The following is a 15,642-nucleotide window of genomic DNA, read 5'->3' as shown; positions in this document are numbered from 1 at the left end:
TTAATCAAAATCTTTAAGATTCTGAAAGAAAAGAGCTAAATCTTGTGTGTGTGGACAAATACGAGGTGATTCTGGTTCCCAGTAGCTCTCAGTGTTCACATGCATTCAGATGGTGAGGGAGAGAAAATGTCCTTACAACGATATTTTGTTTCTTACAAGTGTTTTACAAAATTATAATGTGGGCCAGTACAGCAAGGAAGCATTTTTATTCAGTATGGTTCAAACCCCCCAGCCTACTGGGGTGTTTCTGTGTGGTGCTGCATGTTCTCTACACATCTATGTAGATTCTGCCATAGGTGTGAATGTGAGTGTGATTATTTGTCTCTATGTGTCAGCTCTGTGATAAACCGATGACCTGTCCAAGGTGTACCCAGCCTCCCATCCAGGGTCAGCTGGGATAAGCTCCAGCACCCTGATAAGGATAAGCAGTTACAGAAGATGGATAAAATCTTCCACTACAAATAAACGTCCTGCGTTCATCATCTTAGTATCATCAGTAAAATCAAAGTATATAAAGCTCATTGTGCATAGAAATGGCTCCTGAGTGTAGAACAAGTAGAAGATACAAGTTATCTTGAGTAGTTATCTGAATTTAAGTACGCTATTTGGGTAAATGTATTTAGTTACTTTTCATCTCAGAACTCTTGAGCAGATATTCAGATTGAAGCACACCGAATACAGCGAATGTGCATTTGACAGAGCAGCCAGCGGATGTCAGTGTTTGTCTGCTGATGCTGACTCTCCGCCTCTGAGATGTCTCCAGTTTGGTTTCTGTTTTTGAGTTTCTGTTTAAGAATCTGGATCCAGGGGGCTGAACTAAAAACAGAAATAAGATCATGTCAGCACTGATGTCTTTATAAATCATTTGTCTTTTAGGTTATCCGATCCGCCTTCAGCACACAGACATCATCTCAGCTCTCCTTATCTGATGATTCTTTCACTGTCCTGAAGCGAGACGTCTCCAACCATTAGGAAGCTGTCTTCAGTGAACTCAGTATCTTTCGCAGATCATCTTTTACAGATGAGGAAGTGTGTCATGACCTGTGATACGAATACTTTCTTTTCTTTTTAAATGAAAATGATGACTGGATTATCCCTCCTTTTTTATATATAATATATATAATATAGGGTTACTAACAGCTACTTAAACTGGGACAGCTTAAATAGCAAAAATTATAGTGGAAAAACTTACAAGTAAAGACATGAAATGACTTGGTGGGCCAGAACCTGGGAAATCCTTCTTTATACTGTATATATAAGGAAAACAACATTTCTAGCTGATCAGTGAGATCATCTTCTGTAGTCTTTAGTTAGAAAGAAAGCTTACATACACTAACAAACAAACAAACTGTTTAATAAAAAAGAACAGATTTCTAACAAAATGTTCTTAGTGAGAACGAGTCTGCTGTTACAAACGGCCAAAGGTCAGATCATAGATAATTCTCAATCAACCCCTGATAACACAGCAAACAGATACTCTCAAAGCTGGGTACTTAGATTGCAAATTATCTCTGTTTTGAAAGAAAAGTGTGTTTCTATGAATGAGGTTTATTTTAAAAGAAAAACATCAATGTGGCTTTTCCTGTCCGGCCGTGTTCAGGCGACTCCACCTCAATCTAATCAACAATTGTCAATTAGGGAACTGAAAACAGTCTGAGACAACACATGAACAGCACGGAGACAAAGCCCTGCACTGACATCTGGTCCATGGGTTTATCCCAATGTTTATCCAACAACAACATAGAAAATTGAGTGCACCTCAGTGTTTTTAAATCATATTTTATATTTTATAGAGACAGTTCTCTTGAATGGATGTTTGTTATTCTTGCTGAGAAAATTGAAACATCTTGTGATAAAGTTTGTACATTTTAGTGTCTCCATCTCTGTCTGAATTGTTATATAGAAATGAGAATTGGATATTAAAACTTTTTCCTGAAATTTTCCCGACATTTTCTGAGCTGAAACTTGTTGTCTACAACGTTAGAAGTCAAATGTCATCGTACAAAATATTAAAAAAAGTGAATTCCTTTAACTACTTAACTATTCTGTTGCCAGTGACCATGCATGTGGGAAGTAGGGGTGCTGCTTTTGGCTTTTTTTAAACTTGGATTTACTGTGTATGTGTTGCGCACTGGTATTTGTGGTAGAGATTTGACTAGTTTTATCAAAATATGTCTTTCACACGTGAGCACATTGAGTTTGTCATTGAGTGTCCCACTGAATAAAAGTGACCAAAGATGTCAGGGACCTACAGCTAGAGTACATAACTGCAATTACTGCCACGTACATAGACATATATAGACCATTTTTGATCTAAATAATGAAATATACCCAGTAACTAGAGCTTGCTCTCATTTTTTGAGGTTTACTCTCCTGGCCTCAATTCTCCATGTACAGCTGTCAGCCTGTTAACAGCACACAGTGACTCATATAAATGGGCACATCGCTGATTAAATGAGCTTTGGTAGATCTGTAGTTTTTTTTGTTTTTTGTGCAGTGACGGGGCAACGCACACTGAGAACGTTATGTTCATTTCAAACAAACACTAGATGGTGATATTGAGTAACTTAGTGTGACCAAAAGCATAATTAATCTGCAGTAACTCAGAAAGACTTCACAATGTTATTTCTCCATAACTACTACATAACTGTAGCACAGTATCTATCTTTATTCTTTATTGTTTACAAGTAATTACTAGAAAATTTCTAGAGAAATTTTGAGTGTGCCTGACTCTGGCCCTGTCGCCCCCATACATTATTACTTTGCTCAGTAAATTCAGTATTAATACAACAAGCTGTGTCATCATTGCCTTTTCAATGGGCTCTTATTTTGAAGGGACTCTTATTTTGAAAGACTTGTCCTGTTTGTGTGTGTGTGCGTGCATGTGTGTTTGTCCTGTCTGTGTGTGTCTGCCCTGTCTGTCTGTCTGTGTGTGGTGTCTGTCTGTCTCTCTATCTATGTGTCTGTGTTTGTGTCTGCGAGAGAGAAGGATAAAATGGCCGATATTGAAAATTCCTTCCTTCCTTCCTTCCTTCCTTCCTTCCTTTCATTGTTTTTTCCTTCCTTCCTTTCATAATTTTCCTTCCTTCCTTCCTTTCATCATTTTCCTTCCTTCCTTCTTTTCGTTATTTTCCTTCCTTCCTTCCTTTCGTCGTTGTTTTCCTTCCTTCCTTCCTTCAACATTTTTCTTCCTTCCTTCCTTTGTCGTTTTTTCCTTCCTTCCTTCCTTCCTTCCTTCCTTCCCTTATCATTTTTTCCTTCCTTCCTTCCTTCCTTCCTTCCTTCCTTTCTTCATAATTGTGCTTTATGACTACACTCATAAACAAGTATAATGCTTTCTTATGCACTATTTCAACAGTCATTAAACATTATAGCTATGACTTATAATAAATTACAACCAAGCTGATTGTATAGGTAAACATAAGCCTTATCAATCAACCTCTAGTTTACAACTAGTCAAGAGCATCCATATGACACTTAACATTTATTATCACCTTTATAATGTTTTATGACTATTGATATAGTGCATTAGAAATCATTATGTGTGTTTATGAGTGTAGTCATAAAACATTATGAATGCCTGCATATGGCACTTTTCTTATGCACAGTATGTATACACTGACAAAAGTTTACAAAGAACCACATTTATTTTTTTCAGATATATATTTACAACTTGTCACAATCCAGTTATTTACAAGAATCAGGAGTACACGTGAAACTAAAGTAATCTTATAATCAGGAGTATGTAGAAGTAGAAATCACGAATATGGCACTGAGTGGTAAGAAAAAGTGTGATCAGTTAACAACAATCATATGAAGCTTTTAGTGGAAAAAAGGATATTTGACCCTCTTAATGATGAATATTATAGTATTATATTTATAAGGTCTCAAAATGCACAAGTGCATTTTTTAATTTCTTTTGCTTAGGATGTCCAGTTCAGTTCAAGGCTGCAGAAGATTCGACTGCAAAGGTAAAGCTCTGTGTAACTTGCTGCAGGTCCAAACTCCTCCTTTAGATAAAATGTCTGTTTTTAACTTTCATGCTATATCGTTCTAGGTTATTACAGAAAATTTTATGCTTCTACTGTGAGTAATGTCTAGAAAGAAAAACATATAAGCTGTGTCTCAGTTTCCAAGTTTGCATTTAAAATAATGCTGGTGTGAGAGAGCCTGTATGCTCTACTTTTCAAGTAATGTATGTATGCAGGCTATAACTCCTTTCCATGTTCAGTCAAGTGACGTCAAGCAGCACCGGCATGCCATTCATCATGAGCCTCGGAAATAGCTTGTATCTTAATTTTTCCAGTGAAAACTTACAGATCAAAAAAAACACAAAAAAGGTATCTCGTCAGGTAGGCAGATTTCGTCAAAGAAACACATAGGCCCCACTTAAAAAGAGAATGACCACTGACAGTAAGAGAAGGAAGATGTGCACAACACTCATAATTTGCTCATAATTTAACTCATTTTTTGTCAAGCTGCTTTTGGACAAATTGTCTGACATTATGGAGCATCATGAAGTTACAGATGCAGATTTTTTTGAGGAAAAGTGCCCCCTCCAGTGGCTGCTGCTGACTAAAATAACAGTCATGACAGAAACTGCAATGAACTTCACTCTTATATGAAGATTAAAGTGCTTAAGGCTGAGTTTTGATTTAGATGCTGCATCTTCTAGGTTCCTTTCTGTATATATCTGGACATTGTTTTTAAATGTCACTGCTGAAAAACTCTGAACAAACTGCATCTTTGCGAAAAAGCCTACAACATCCATCATATCCCTTCATGATACTACGCGTTACTATATCCAGATCAGCCCCTCAAAACTCTGCTTACAGACCTTATGTGTCTGTTTAATATGAGCATGATGTCACAGATGGAAATAAATCTAAAATCCGTAGCTTTAAGTAGATTCCATTAAACATTCAACAAAGTGCTAACCAGCCGATTCATTCTAACTAGTGACTATTTTACAAATATTTTAAAATACTTAACATAAATGAAATACGTTTAGGAGAGCCAATGTCCTACCAGTAGACAATAGGCATGCAGTGCATTTCCAGAATCACTTTTTATCTTTGTACACAATCCTTCCATGCAGTGTTAAAAACTGCAGCTGTGAGACATAAAAAACCAAGGTCCTTCTTTCAGAATGAAGCACTACCTCTGGTAAAACATCAAATCTGTCGTCCTGTGTTCTGTTAACAAGTCACGACCTCCCTCAGCTCCTCGTTTACAGACCTATAAACTAATCTGACTGTGACTATAGCATCGTAGCTGCTTATATACTGTAAAGAATTTGCATTGCATTTGATTCATCGGCTACTGTATGAAAGCTACAGTACAGTTTAGAGGCCGTGCTTCAGTCAAAAGTAGGGCCAAGAATAACTCTAAAAATAACTCTAAATTTATTATTTACATATGAATCCGGCTCTTGGTTCTGGACACATTAGCTGATTAATCTATTTCCCTTCGGCGCTGGCGTCCAAACTGCAGAGTTCTGAAGACAAAAGAAAACATTTCAGTGGAAACACAATCAATAAAATCAATCAATACAAATATAAATATTTATATACCGCAAGGCTAATGGATTTAATAGTGCTTACTTGGTACATCCGTCCTGCCTTTGGAGATTGGAGTTGAGGTCTTAGGTAAACAAACTGCACAAAAACGACATTAAACGGATCCAATTACATCAACACATTAAAATGAACAATTACATAACATAACACATGCAACCGGCTCTGTAAAGTGGGCTCAGGTATGAAGTGTGAATATCTGGCACAGCTTCGCCTACTTGCAAAGTGTACCACTTGAAATATCTTCATAAATTAAAAGAATAAAGTTGTTCTGAAGACTACAGCTGGAGTTTTCACACTTAAAATGTTCTATGTTGGATTTTTCAATCATAACCACAAATGAGCAGGATTCATCCTCTGGAAATGTTTGTTGTGAGATATTTCACAGGATAAATAAAAACTCAAATTCCTGCCGATCCATCCAATAGTTTTGGAGATATTCATTAACAAAATAAATAAAAACAAACAAGCTGCTGCCACCTACCAACTCTCTCTCACAGCTTCAATGTCGCTCACGAGATTCTGTGCTAAACAGATGCCAAAAATCTAAAAACAAAGAAACAAACATAGTTTACATTAGGTAAAAGTTCAAAGTTGACAGATAATAAACTGAACTGTTCACATTGTTTCTCACTTGTAATAATGCAATCCCAATGAAGATGCCTGCCACCACAGTCAGGTTGTCTTGAAGCCACTTTTCAAACTGAGGGACGCATCCTTTGATATAAATGAAGGTCCGCTGCTCAGAGTCCTGACAGAAAAAACAACAGAAACCAGCATTACACTCTGACAATCAAGTGCAGATGAAATGTTTTGGCTTTTACTTTTATTATCCCTTCTACTCTAGGTAATCATGTTGGGATTTATGTTGCTTTGCAGCACTTAACAACATGATTATTTTTAATGGTAGCACACGCTTCTCTTTTTCATCTTGTGGTCCGTTCACAATAAACTCCCTCTGAACTAGTGTTATCCGGTTGTTAACACACACACACACTCAGCCCACTCGTTTTCTGCCCTGACTCTCGTTAAAACTAGTTCTCTCTGGCTTTTTCCTCACATTTTAAGTCAAGAAAACAAACACAGCCTTTTCCTTACATTATGCTACTATGGAGTAAGGCCAAAGCCAATGATGGGGGAGGGGTTTTAATACCCAGTGCATTGCTGCAGCGTGAGTAATACCACACGGCCCAAGGTTCTGATGGGGAGCCAGCAGCTGTATTTTTGAAGACTGGGGAGTTGGGAAACACTGTGAAAGAGGAATATTGTGCCCAGGGTGGAGTACCTGATGACCTCATGCAGCCAAAAAACTGCCTGAGGCAAAATAAGGAAGAGAAACGTCTGGCTTTATACTGTTTTATAATGCCGGCTTACTTTTAGATCAGGGTTTTAATCTCTGTTATAAATTCCTGTGAGCCACTCACCGGTTTTGCCCTGATGTCGTAGCCACACTGTGTGTTGATGACATCCTCCTGTGAAGAGAAAATGGTTTATGGCTTATACATTTTTCAAAAGTCAAGACATGTAGCAGGAGGGCATAAAAAGGAAAATCCTGCTTGTTTTCAACCTGGACTTCATTTTCAGTTTTGTCATTGCCAAGATGAGCACGCTGTACCATTATATCTCCAGGAACACTACTGTCCAGTGTATTACTGGAGTGCGTTTGGCCTTTTTTTTGGAGTGTATTGGACAGGAGGGCTCCCAGTGTATAAATCTGCACACAGCAGAGCTGCACACTTGAACTTTAAGACTTGGATTTGACTCAGATTTAGACCATAAAGATTGGGACTTTTGACCTAACTGCTGTGGGGCTTGACTCTTTTGATCTGGTAAAATTCCCGAAACATTAAAAGTGACAGTGACAAGCAAGCCTTGCAAAGCCACGCAGATTGAATATTTAATTATAAAGTCTATGCATTAAAAATAGGTTATATTTTACTGTTCATGTAGCCAAAGTCGGATATATCTTATTTTTCTGTGCCGCACAGCTCCATTGTTTTCAGCTCACCTGCTGCTGCTGGTTCCAACCACGAATTCAATGAACAGACATGAGAGAGATATTGATTATCTCTTTGCAAGAAAAGAATACCATCCTGTGTTCAAGCATGTTGAACTATTACATTGATTGTTTAAGTAAGTTATTTTAAAAAAATAAGCCAAATATTATCTGGTTAAAGCTTTGCACATGTGAGCATTTGCACTTTTCTCTGTTTTATATTACTGTGAATTGAATCTCGTTGGCTTTTGGACTGTTAGTTCTGACAAACAAAGACATCTCCTTAGGCATTAGGAAATTCTGATGGACCCTTTTTTCCATCTTCAGCAGGAACTAATGGGGTCAGGTCTGAATACCACAGACCGCTGCAGTCAAATGAACACATTGTTGGTTTTGGGCCTTATCCAGCCTTTATTCTTTAAATATAATGTCATTTAAGTGGTAAACAAGACTCAAAAACACCTCGACCCCTGCTTTCTTTTTAAAGTCACAGACTGAAAACAGTGTTCTGTACTGTACTGTGGATTTTGTTCGGCAGTCACAGGATAGAAAAGTTCAGAGTAAACAATGACCTCAGAGAACATCATGTGTTATATAATTTCCATTTCAACTGAAGTGTTGCTATCAAAAAGGATGACCTTGGTGGAACAGTATGTCCTTGGGTCAGAAGATAAAAATAAAAAAAAAGGCTCTTGTGTAACTTTCATTACAGTGAAGCAAGACTGCCACCGCCTTGCACAGAGAGCAGCAGTTAGAACATTTTTCTGCCAAAAAAATGCCTTGGTCAAGATAACTCCTCCCAGGCGCTCTCAGACTTTGCTGTGCTGGCAGAGTCTATGAGGCCTGGATGTCCTGTTGGAAACCAGCCATGATAGTTGACATTTTTTAGTCAACCTTCTGGAGGACATAGATAACCAAGCTATGTGTCACAAGGGGTCCTTCACAATATCTTTTCAACTCCAACTTCACAAACTCCAAATTGCACCAATTGGCTTTGTGTTTATTAACCATAAATAGGAATGAATTGGCCGTGGATTAGAAAGACTCAACTGTGTTGAGTTCTTGGGAAGACATACCGCTGGATCTTTAGTGCAGCAGGAAAAGGGCACTCCACATTTTTCACGACTCGGGTTGGAGTCAGTGCAGTTGAAGTAGATGTTCAAATTCCAGTCGTCAGCTCCAAAAGCTCCACAACACTCCCACTACAAGGTTAAACAGATATGTCAACAATGTCCCACAGAAATGAAGCACCATGATTAAACCAAGGTAAAGACAACACTGGAGTGAAATGAGTACTGTGGATATAAAAATATAGCGCTCACGTATTCTTGGGTGAAATCTATCAGGTTTTGTAGATCAATGTCGTCTCTGTAGGCTCGAATGTTGTTGTTGATGAAAGAGTTGAGCTGGTCTTTGATCCAGTCTTTGAAGACAAAGGCCAGGACTCCTGCAGTCAGCTCCAGGAAGAAGATAATCCCCAGGAACACGGAAAACTGAAACATTCACAGTTCTCTGAATTTAGCAAATATCACAACGCAGACTGAAATATAGATACTATATTAAGGATTCTTCACAATATGTTTAATAAGGAAACGTACAAATTTGAGCAAGAAAGAGTTTTCTCGCAGCGCTCCGATGCAACCAGCGAATCCAAGGATGAACATCACACCACCCACCACCAAGAAGAGCCAGACTGGATCAAAACCCCCCAGGTCTGTGATGGACGAGATGTTGGAGAGGACGCCCTGGTGAAACAGAGTGAGGTGTTAGAGGCTTTAAATTATTTAAAAGTTTGACTAAAGTCCACTGTCTTCATCAAGGAAACTAAATATCTTCCGTATAGTTGGCACGTTCTCCAGCGTACACCCTCCCCAAGTCTCAACTTTATTATTGTGATGAGCTTGAACAATTAGTTGATTACACTTAAAGGAACAGTCACACACACATTTTGGTAATTATGCTGAATCACACTCTTGCAAAGAGTCAGACGGATGGAAGATGGATGCCAGTCTAATGTCTGTACAGTAAATGTGAAGCTCAAGCCAGCAGCCAGTTGTCTTATCTTAGCGTAAAGACTGCAATCAGGGGGGAAACCGTTAGCCTGCCTCTGTCCCAAGGTAACAAAATCCACCTGCCATCAACTCTATAGCAACGTGGCTTTGATTCATACAAATAACAAGTTGTGGTTTTATAGAGGGTCATAAACTGGATTATTTCCCTAAATTGTTCCGAGCCAATAAAGTGCCAGGAAGTGTAACCCTATATCCCTTGTAAAATGATTATTTTTACACTTTGGTTTGTGTACAGATTAAACGAACGTGGTTTAATGTGTTAATGAATGACTTGTGCTTTGGGCAGAGTCAGGCTAGCGGTTCCCCCCCTGTTTTCGTACATTTCGTATATTTAACGTACAGACACAAAAGAGGCACCGATCTTCTCATCTAACTCTTTGCAAGATAGATTATGAGCACGTTTCCCAAAATTACAAATTTCACAAATTTACATTAACTGTTTAAATAATTTATTTGAAAAAAAAAAGCCAGATATTCTCTTGTTGGAGCTTTGCACATGTGAGGATTTGCTCTTTTCTGTTTTGTTTTTTAATCGCAGTAAATTGAATCTTTTTGTGTTTTGGGCTGTTGGCCAGACAAAACAAGACATTTCAAGACTCCACCTGAGGAAATTGTAAAGGGCATTTCCTGTCTTCTAAATATTTTATTGTCCAAGCAATTAATCAAGTAATCAGGACATTTACCTGATTAATATATAATGAAAACAATGACCAACCATCTTCATTGAAAGTCAGGACACTTGAAAACTCACTAGACCGTCTGCCCCCCCCCCCTTGACACCCCAAGTACTTAGAGTACACAATGAATGAATCTGTGAAATGAATCAGATCCTTTCTTCTGTCCATTGTTCAGAGGGGCGTCCCACCGGAAAGCATGACATTCCTTTCTGATTCAGTAAAGCCACTGCGAGGATTTTGTGCAGACAGATGGGTGTGAACAACAGGGGATGAATGTAAATGATCTTGCTTAGTTTATGGGTTATTTGCAGGTGTTTATAGGGGGGGAAAGATTCACATCAAATTATTGTTACATAGAGAGAAAATCAGAAAATTAAGAAAATAAATGAAAATCACCTTTTCGCTCCATGCCCACAACCCAATGCCGAGGAACGCCACTCCAAGGAACTAAGAGACGAAGAAGAAAGAGACAAGAGAGCAGGATTATTTTGCTGTGACTACAACATGTAGTCATCGCACAGAAGCACGGAGAGAAACCACAGTGAGATTTTCCTGGCTGTGGTCCATTACTAAATATTTCTCATCTCTGTCTGCAGTATCAGCAGGAGACTCCCATATTACTGTAGAAAGCATCTTATAACAGCCTGAACGCATTATGACTGTACAAGTTTCCACCCACAGTGTAGAAGTTCAAAACCACATTTCAGGATTTGAAAAGTTAATAATCAAAGCACTGAAGGCATTTCGCAACCGGCTGGTAGCCTCGTGTTTAGACTTAGTATAGGAATTAAACCATATTTTTGAAATTCATTAGTCATATTAGTGATTTATTAAACACATTTATTTTCTCATTAGTCATATTAGTGATTTATTAAACACATTTATTTTCTAATTACATTTTGAATATGAATATTTGCCATTTTCTGCTGTCGAAACTAAGGCAGCTCCCTCACGACATCACTCCGTGCTGTGGCAGTAATTGTTGAACGCATCACTGCAACATTGATATTGTGGATGTTATTGATCCAAAGCTACTGAGCAAATCCCATCAGCTGATGAAGACCACCAGATGTGGTTAAAAAGCTCTGCAATTATCTACTAAGTGGACCTTGTGTTCATAGTATAGTTTGAATATTGGATTACACATAATACTACTTTATAACAAGAATAAAAATGCATTATATTAAATAATAATGATGCTCTTTAAAGAACGGCTGATAACCCATTTAGAGACTAGATACTGGTCAAGTCACTTAACCTCGTTAAATTAATGTTTTTTTTTTCTGTCAAAGCGTATGAAACACTTTGCAGATTAACTTTTCAAGTGGTTATTAGTGACATGGGTTTAGAGGAAGGAGGAACAGATGCTTCTGACACAGCCAACTTCCTCTGATGATATATGAATGGTGAAGGGATCACAGAGGTCACTGCCTGACTGCATGGTTGGCTGAGAGCCTCTGTAGGGCCTGACAGGTGGCCTTCCTCTTCATCACTCTGGAGGTCTGTGAGAGGCCACGAACAGACCGGCTCCACTTATAGCAGAACGTTCAAAAAAAGGGCAAGCGATACAACCATATATATCCTATGAATATAAATCTGTCAGCTGTCAAACTGTGGTTTTGGACTGTTTGTATTGTGGTTGTTGTTACTGTTACTGTTTAATGTCACTGGGCCTTTTTTTACAGAACACTTTATGTATTTTCTAGAACCGATATCACGATTAGTGCTGCAACAAATATTCAATTCTTCAATCTACAGAAAATGGATTAATCATTGCAGTTAATTATTAAGAAAAAAAAGCAAAATATTTTCTGGTTCTTGGCAAATTGGAAGATTTGCTGCTTCATTATAAAAGAAACAGTTTTTGGATGTACACTGTTGTCGGACAACGCAAAGTTTTTTGAAGGCATCAGCTTGTTGGATGTGTAAATGTGAGCATGAGCATTTTTTTTAACCCCTAACAAGACGAAATGTTTCATTGAGAAAACATTTCATAGATTCATCAGTTCAAGAGATTAACGTCTGGTCAGAAAATAGTGAAAAATGCTCATCACAGCGACTTGGTTGTGTTTTTTTTCACGCAATTCACTGACAAATAAAAATGTTGAGCATTTTATTTTTAAAAGGTTTAAAATATATATCGCTTCATTTCCATTTGGATTTACCAACGTGTTTCCTGTCACCTGTTTGTCACCTGTATCATTTGGCCACTCTCCCACATAACAAACCCTCACGTTCGCTCATCACCTAACCCCAAATTATTTTATTTACTGTCGCGTAAAACCTGGAAAAAACAGTGAATTCTCACATTTGGGAGCCTTTAACCATCAAATGTTTTGGCATTTATGGCTCAAACAATAAATCGAGTCTAGTTTAAAAAAATTAGTCACCTAATCATTTTAGCTCCAACACACATCGCCCACCCTCCTCAAATAAGTCATGCATTACATGCTTAGCTTCATGTTCGACGTGTTAAAAGGAACAGGATGTTATTTTTTTTTTGTCATGTTTTATAGCTGGAATGTAACGAGCAAGGTTGTGTTCATATCTCTGACATGTTCGATGCATTACTTCTTCTTTTTGCCTTTGTTATTGTTCATGTGGGCTGGGCACCTTTGGTGCATGACACAAACATGCAGTGTTATATTATATAGTTCATTCTAATAAATCCCCCTTGCGGCAGATCTCATCTTTCTTCTCTGAAACCACCAGGTACTGTTTAAAATTAGTAACTGGAGACCTAAAGTGGGACATCCGGCAGCTCTTGATGGGGTTACTGGTGGGTCCAAAGCACAGGAAGGAGGTGTTTGTTTTTTCATTCAGTGCAAGATGATCACAGATTACAGTTTACCAGAGCAGTGCCAGCTCAAACACCCCTGACACTGACAATAAAATCAAACAGCTTGATGTAAACAAATAGATCTGACAGGCCAGGAAAGCCTCATCAGATCTCTCTCTCTCTATCACACACACACACACACTGATGCTGTCTACACAAAAACAAAAGCGTGCTGACAGTGGGAGCAAGTGCACAGGAGCAGGGGGGAGTCTATTGCGGGGATGAAATCATCCATGTCTTCCTATTAAAAAGCAAACCAGAAGAAAAGAAAACACCTCACACCTCACCCTCACCTACAGGAACAGAAAGCTTCTTGTTGATGGAGAACAAAAACATGTCATGTCAGTGTGTTAAAGCTCACAAGCAGGCCCTGCAAGTCCTGCAAACAGCAAAAACAGAGGGACTTACCCAGAATATTATATTGAAGCCGAAGATGAAATACTTGATGCAGCAGCTCACTTCATGAGCCTTGAAATGCTTTCCTGACATCATTTGGATGGATGTGTGTGTTGTTGCCGCCCGTAGTGGGAAGGAATCACATCTATGGTCTCTCTTATGTTTGACAGCCTTTTTTTTTTCTTTTTTTTAATTATTTTTCCAAGGCTCGACAAACGCGCCGTCAGTTGTTTCAGCGTCTAATTATAAACATCATGCTGTGATGACAAAAAGGCGCACAGCGGAGCCGCAGCAGGAGCGTCAGTGCGCGTCAGCGTCAGTAAAGGTGTTGGAGTTTATTCCCGGTGTCGGATCTCCAAATGTATAACGCTGAAACACATCCACACGAGTCAACCAGATTAAAGCCGATGGTCTTCTATCTGACCCATAATCTCGACATGGCTGTTATTTGAGTGACATATGTGAGAACCAATGAGAGGCTTTGACAATAACAGGAGGCGGGACTTCCTTCAGCAGAGTCACTGCCCTCATTTGACCATGAAATACAGTATGGCATGATATTCAATCATTAACAGTATCATAGTATCATTTATTTATCACCCAGTCATTCATTTGGCTTATTATAGAAAATACGATGGTAAAATTAAACCATATTGGACATTTGGGCAATGGAGACTGAGCGTTCAATATGAAATACATTAATTATGGAATAAATAAATACAGACTCAGCACAAATAGCAAAATATAGTTAATTATAATGATAGAAAACTATAAAAAGTGAGTTTAATGCCTTTTAATCACAAAGTCTTTCAATTTTAAAAAGAGACATTTTGAAATAATATTTCAAAATAATAAAAAAAAATGTTTTTGGGTTCTATGACACAATTTCATGGTTCATATCTGTTGTCTGAATGAATTCATGCAATTTAATAATGTTGTATTTCTGTATTTGAACTTAAACTTAAACACAAACATGTAGCCCAAAGTGCTTCACAGAGCAAAAAAAATAAAAACAGAAATAGACAATAATTAATAGAATTTTGCAAAAATAAATAAATACATACATTAAATTTGGCCATATGGTAATAAAATGTTATAATATGTGATAGCCAATATGAAGAGAGTAAGAACCATTTCAGTAAGACTTAAAAACTGTAACCATATAACGTAAAAACTAAATTAAAGTACGTTAGGTAAATAAACACAGGGGATAAGACGTATCAGAGAGGGTGATTGAGGCGTAAAAGGTATGAAATTGATGAGGCACCTTAAATAAAAGCCAGGCTAACATCACATATTTAATTTAAGTGACGCTGAGCACAAACTTCATTATATTTAATGGTATTTATTCCACGTTCTTACAATGAGTGTGTCACATCTCAAGCTCATTTCATTTGTATTTGAAGATCTACAGTAACAACTTCTAACTTCTGTAATCTGTTTTTTAAAAAACACTTCACTGATGAGCAGAATGAACCCCAGAATAGAAAAAAAGCAGAACTTTTAGTACAGTGTCTGTGGTTTGTGTCTGTGGACTAGATATAATTTAATTTGGAGGATGGAAGAAACATGTTTAAAAGGCATGTACAGTACATACAGTACTACCTCATTATGTCCAGATGTACTGTACAGTCTGTTTGTAAAATCTTAGACACTGTGGAGTCTGACTGTGGAGGACATTGGGTTTTTTGTATTAATTCAATCACATATTTTTGGACTTTTCTAATTTTCCTTCAGTATTTCAAGGGTAGACAGCTGAGATAAATAAAGTAGACGTGGGAAAACTTTGCCCCCTGGTGGCAAAAAGTGTCATCTTCATCATAAAGCTACAAAGTATTGTTAGTACTCAGATGCTTTACTTAAGTAAAAGTAACAATACCACAGCATAAAATAACCCTGTTAGAAGTAAAAGTCCTGCATAAGAAGTAAAGTACAGTTTTTATTGATTAAAAATGTACTTAAAGTATCTACAGTTAAAGTACTCGCTATGCAATGGCTCCTTTCATATTGTTAAATTATGGAGCCTGCAAGTACCCAAAAGACATAAATGTTTATTCATCCTGAGATCATTTGTACAGTTTTTAAA

At 37.7% G+C, this 15,642-nt stretch overlaps 1 protein-coding gene across 1 annotated transcript; it reads right to left on the bottom strand.

The window, feature by feature from the left end:
• Positions 1–3,628: 3,628 nt before the first annotated feature.
• Positions 3,629–14,013, bottom strand: LOC104930184 (tetraspanin-5). The gene is made up of 10 exons (XM_010744906.3): positions 13,569–14,013; positions 10,718–10,768; positions 9,171–9,317; positions 8,895–9,065; positions 8,649–8,774; positions 7,001–7,048; positions 6,211–6,327; positions 6,061–6,122; positions 5,604–5,657; positions 3,629–5,497 (listed from the first exon to the last, which is right to left on the bottom strand). Exons 1-9 carry the CDS (start codon positions 13,650–13,652, stop codon positions 5,645–5,647), a joined length of 819 nt encoding a protein of 272 aa, XP_010743208.1. The 5' UTR covers positions 13,653–14,013; the 3' UTR covers positions 3,629–5,497; positions 5,604–5,644.
• Positions 14,014–15,642: the final 1,629 nt, after the last annotated feature.

The sequence above is a fragment of the Larimichthys crocea genome, chromosome X (assembly GCF_000972845.2).
Source record: "Larimichthys crocea isolate SSNF chromosome X, L_crocea_2.0, whole genome shotgun sequence".
Taxonomy (NCBI): Eukaryota; Metazoa; Chordata; class Actinopteri; family Sciaenidae; genus Larimichthys; species Larimichthys crocea.
Note: the sequence above shows the minus strand (reverse complement) of the source record. Positions and strands in the feature narration are given on the sequence as shown.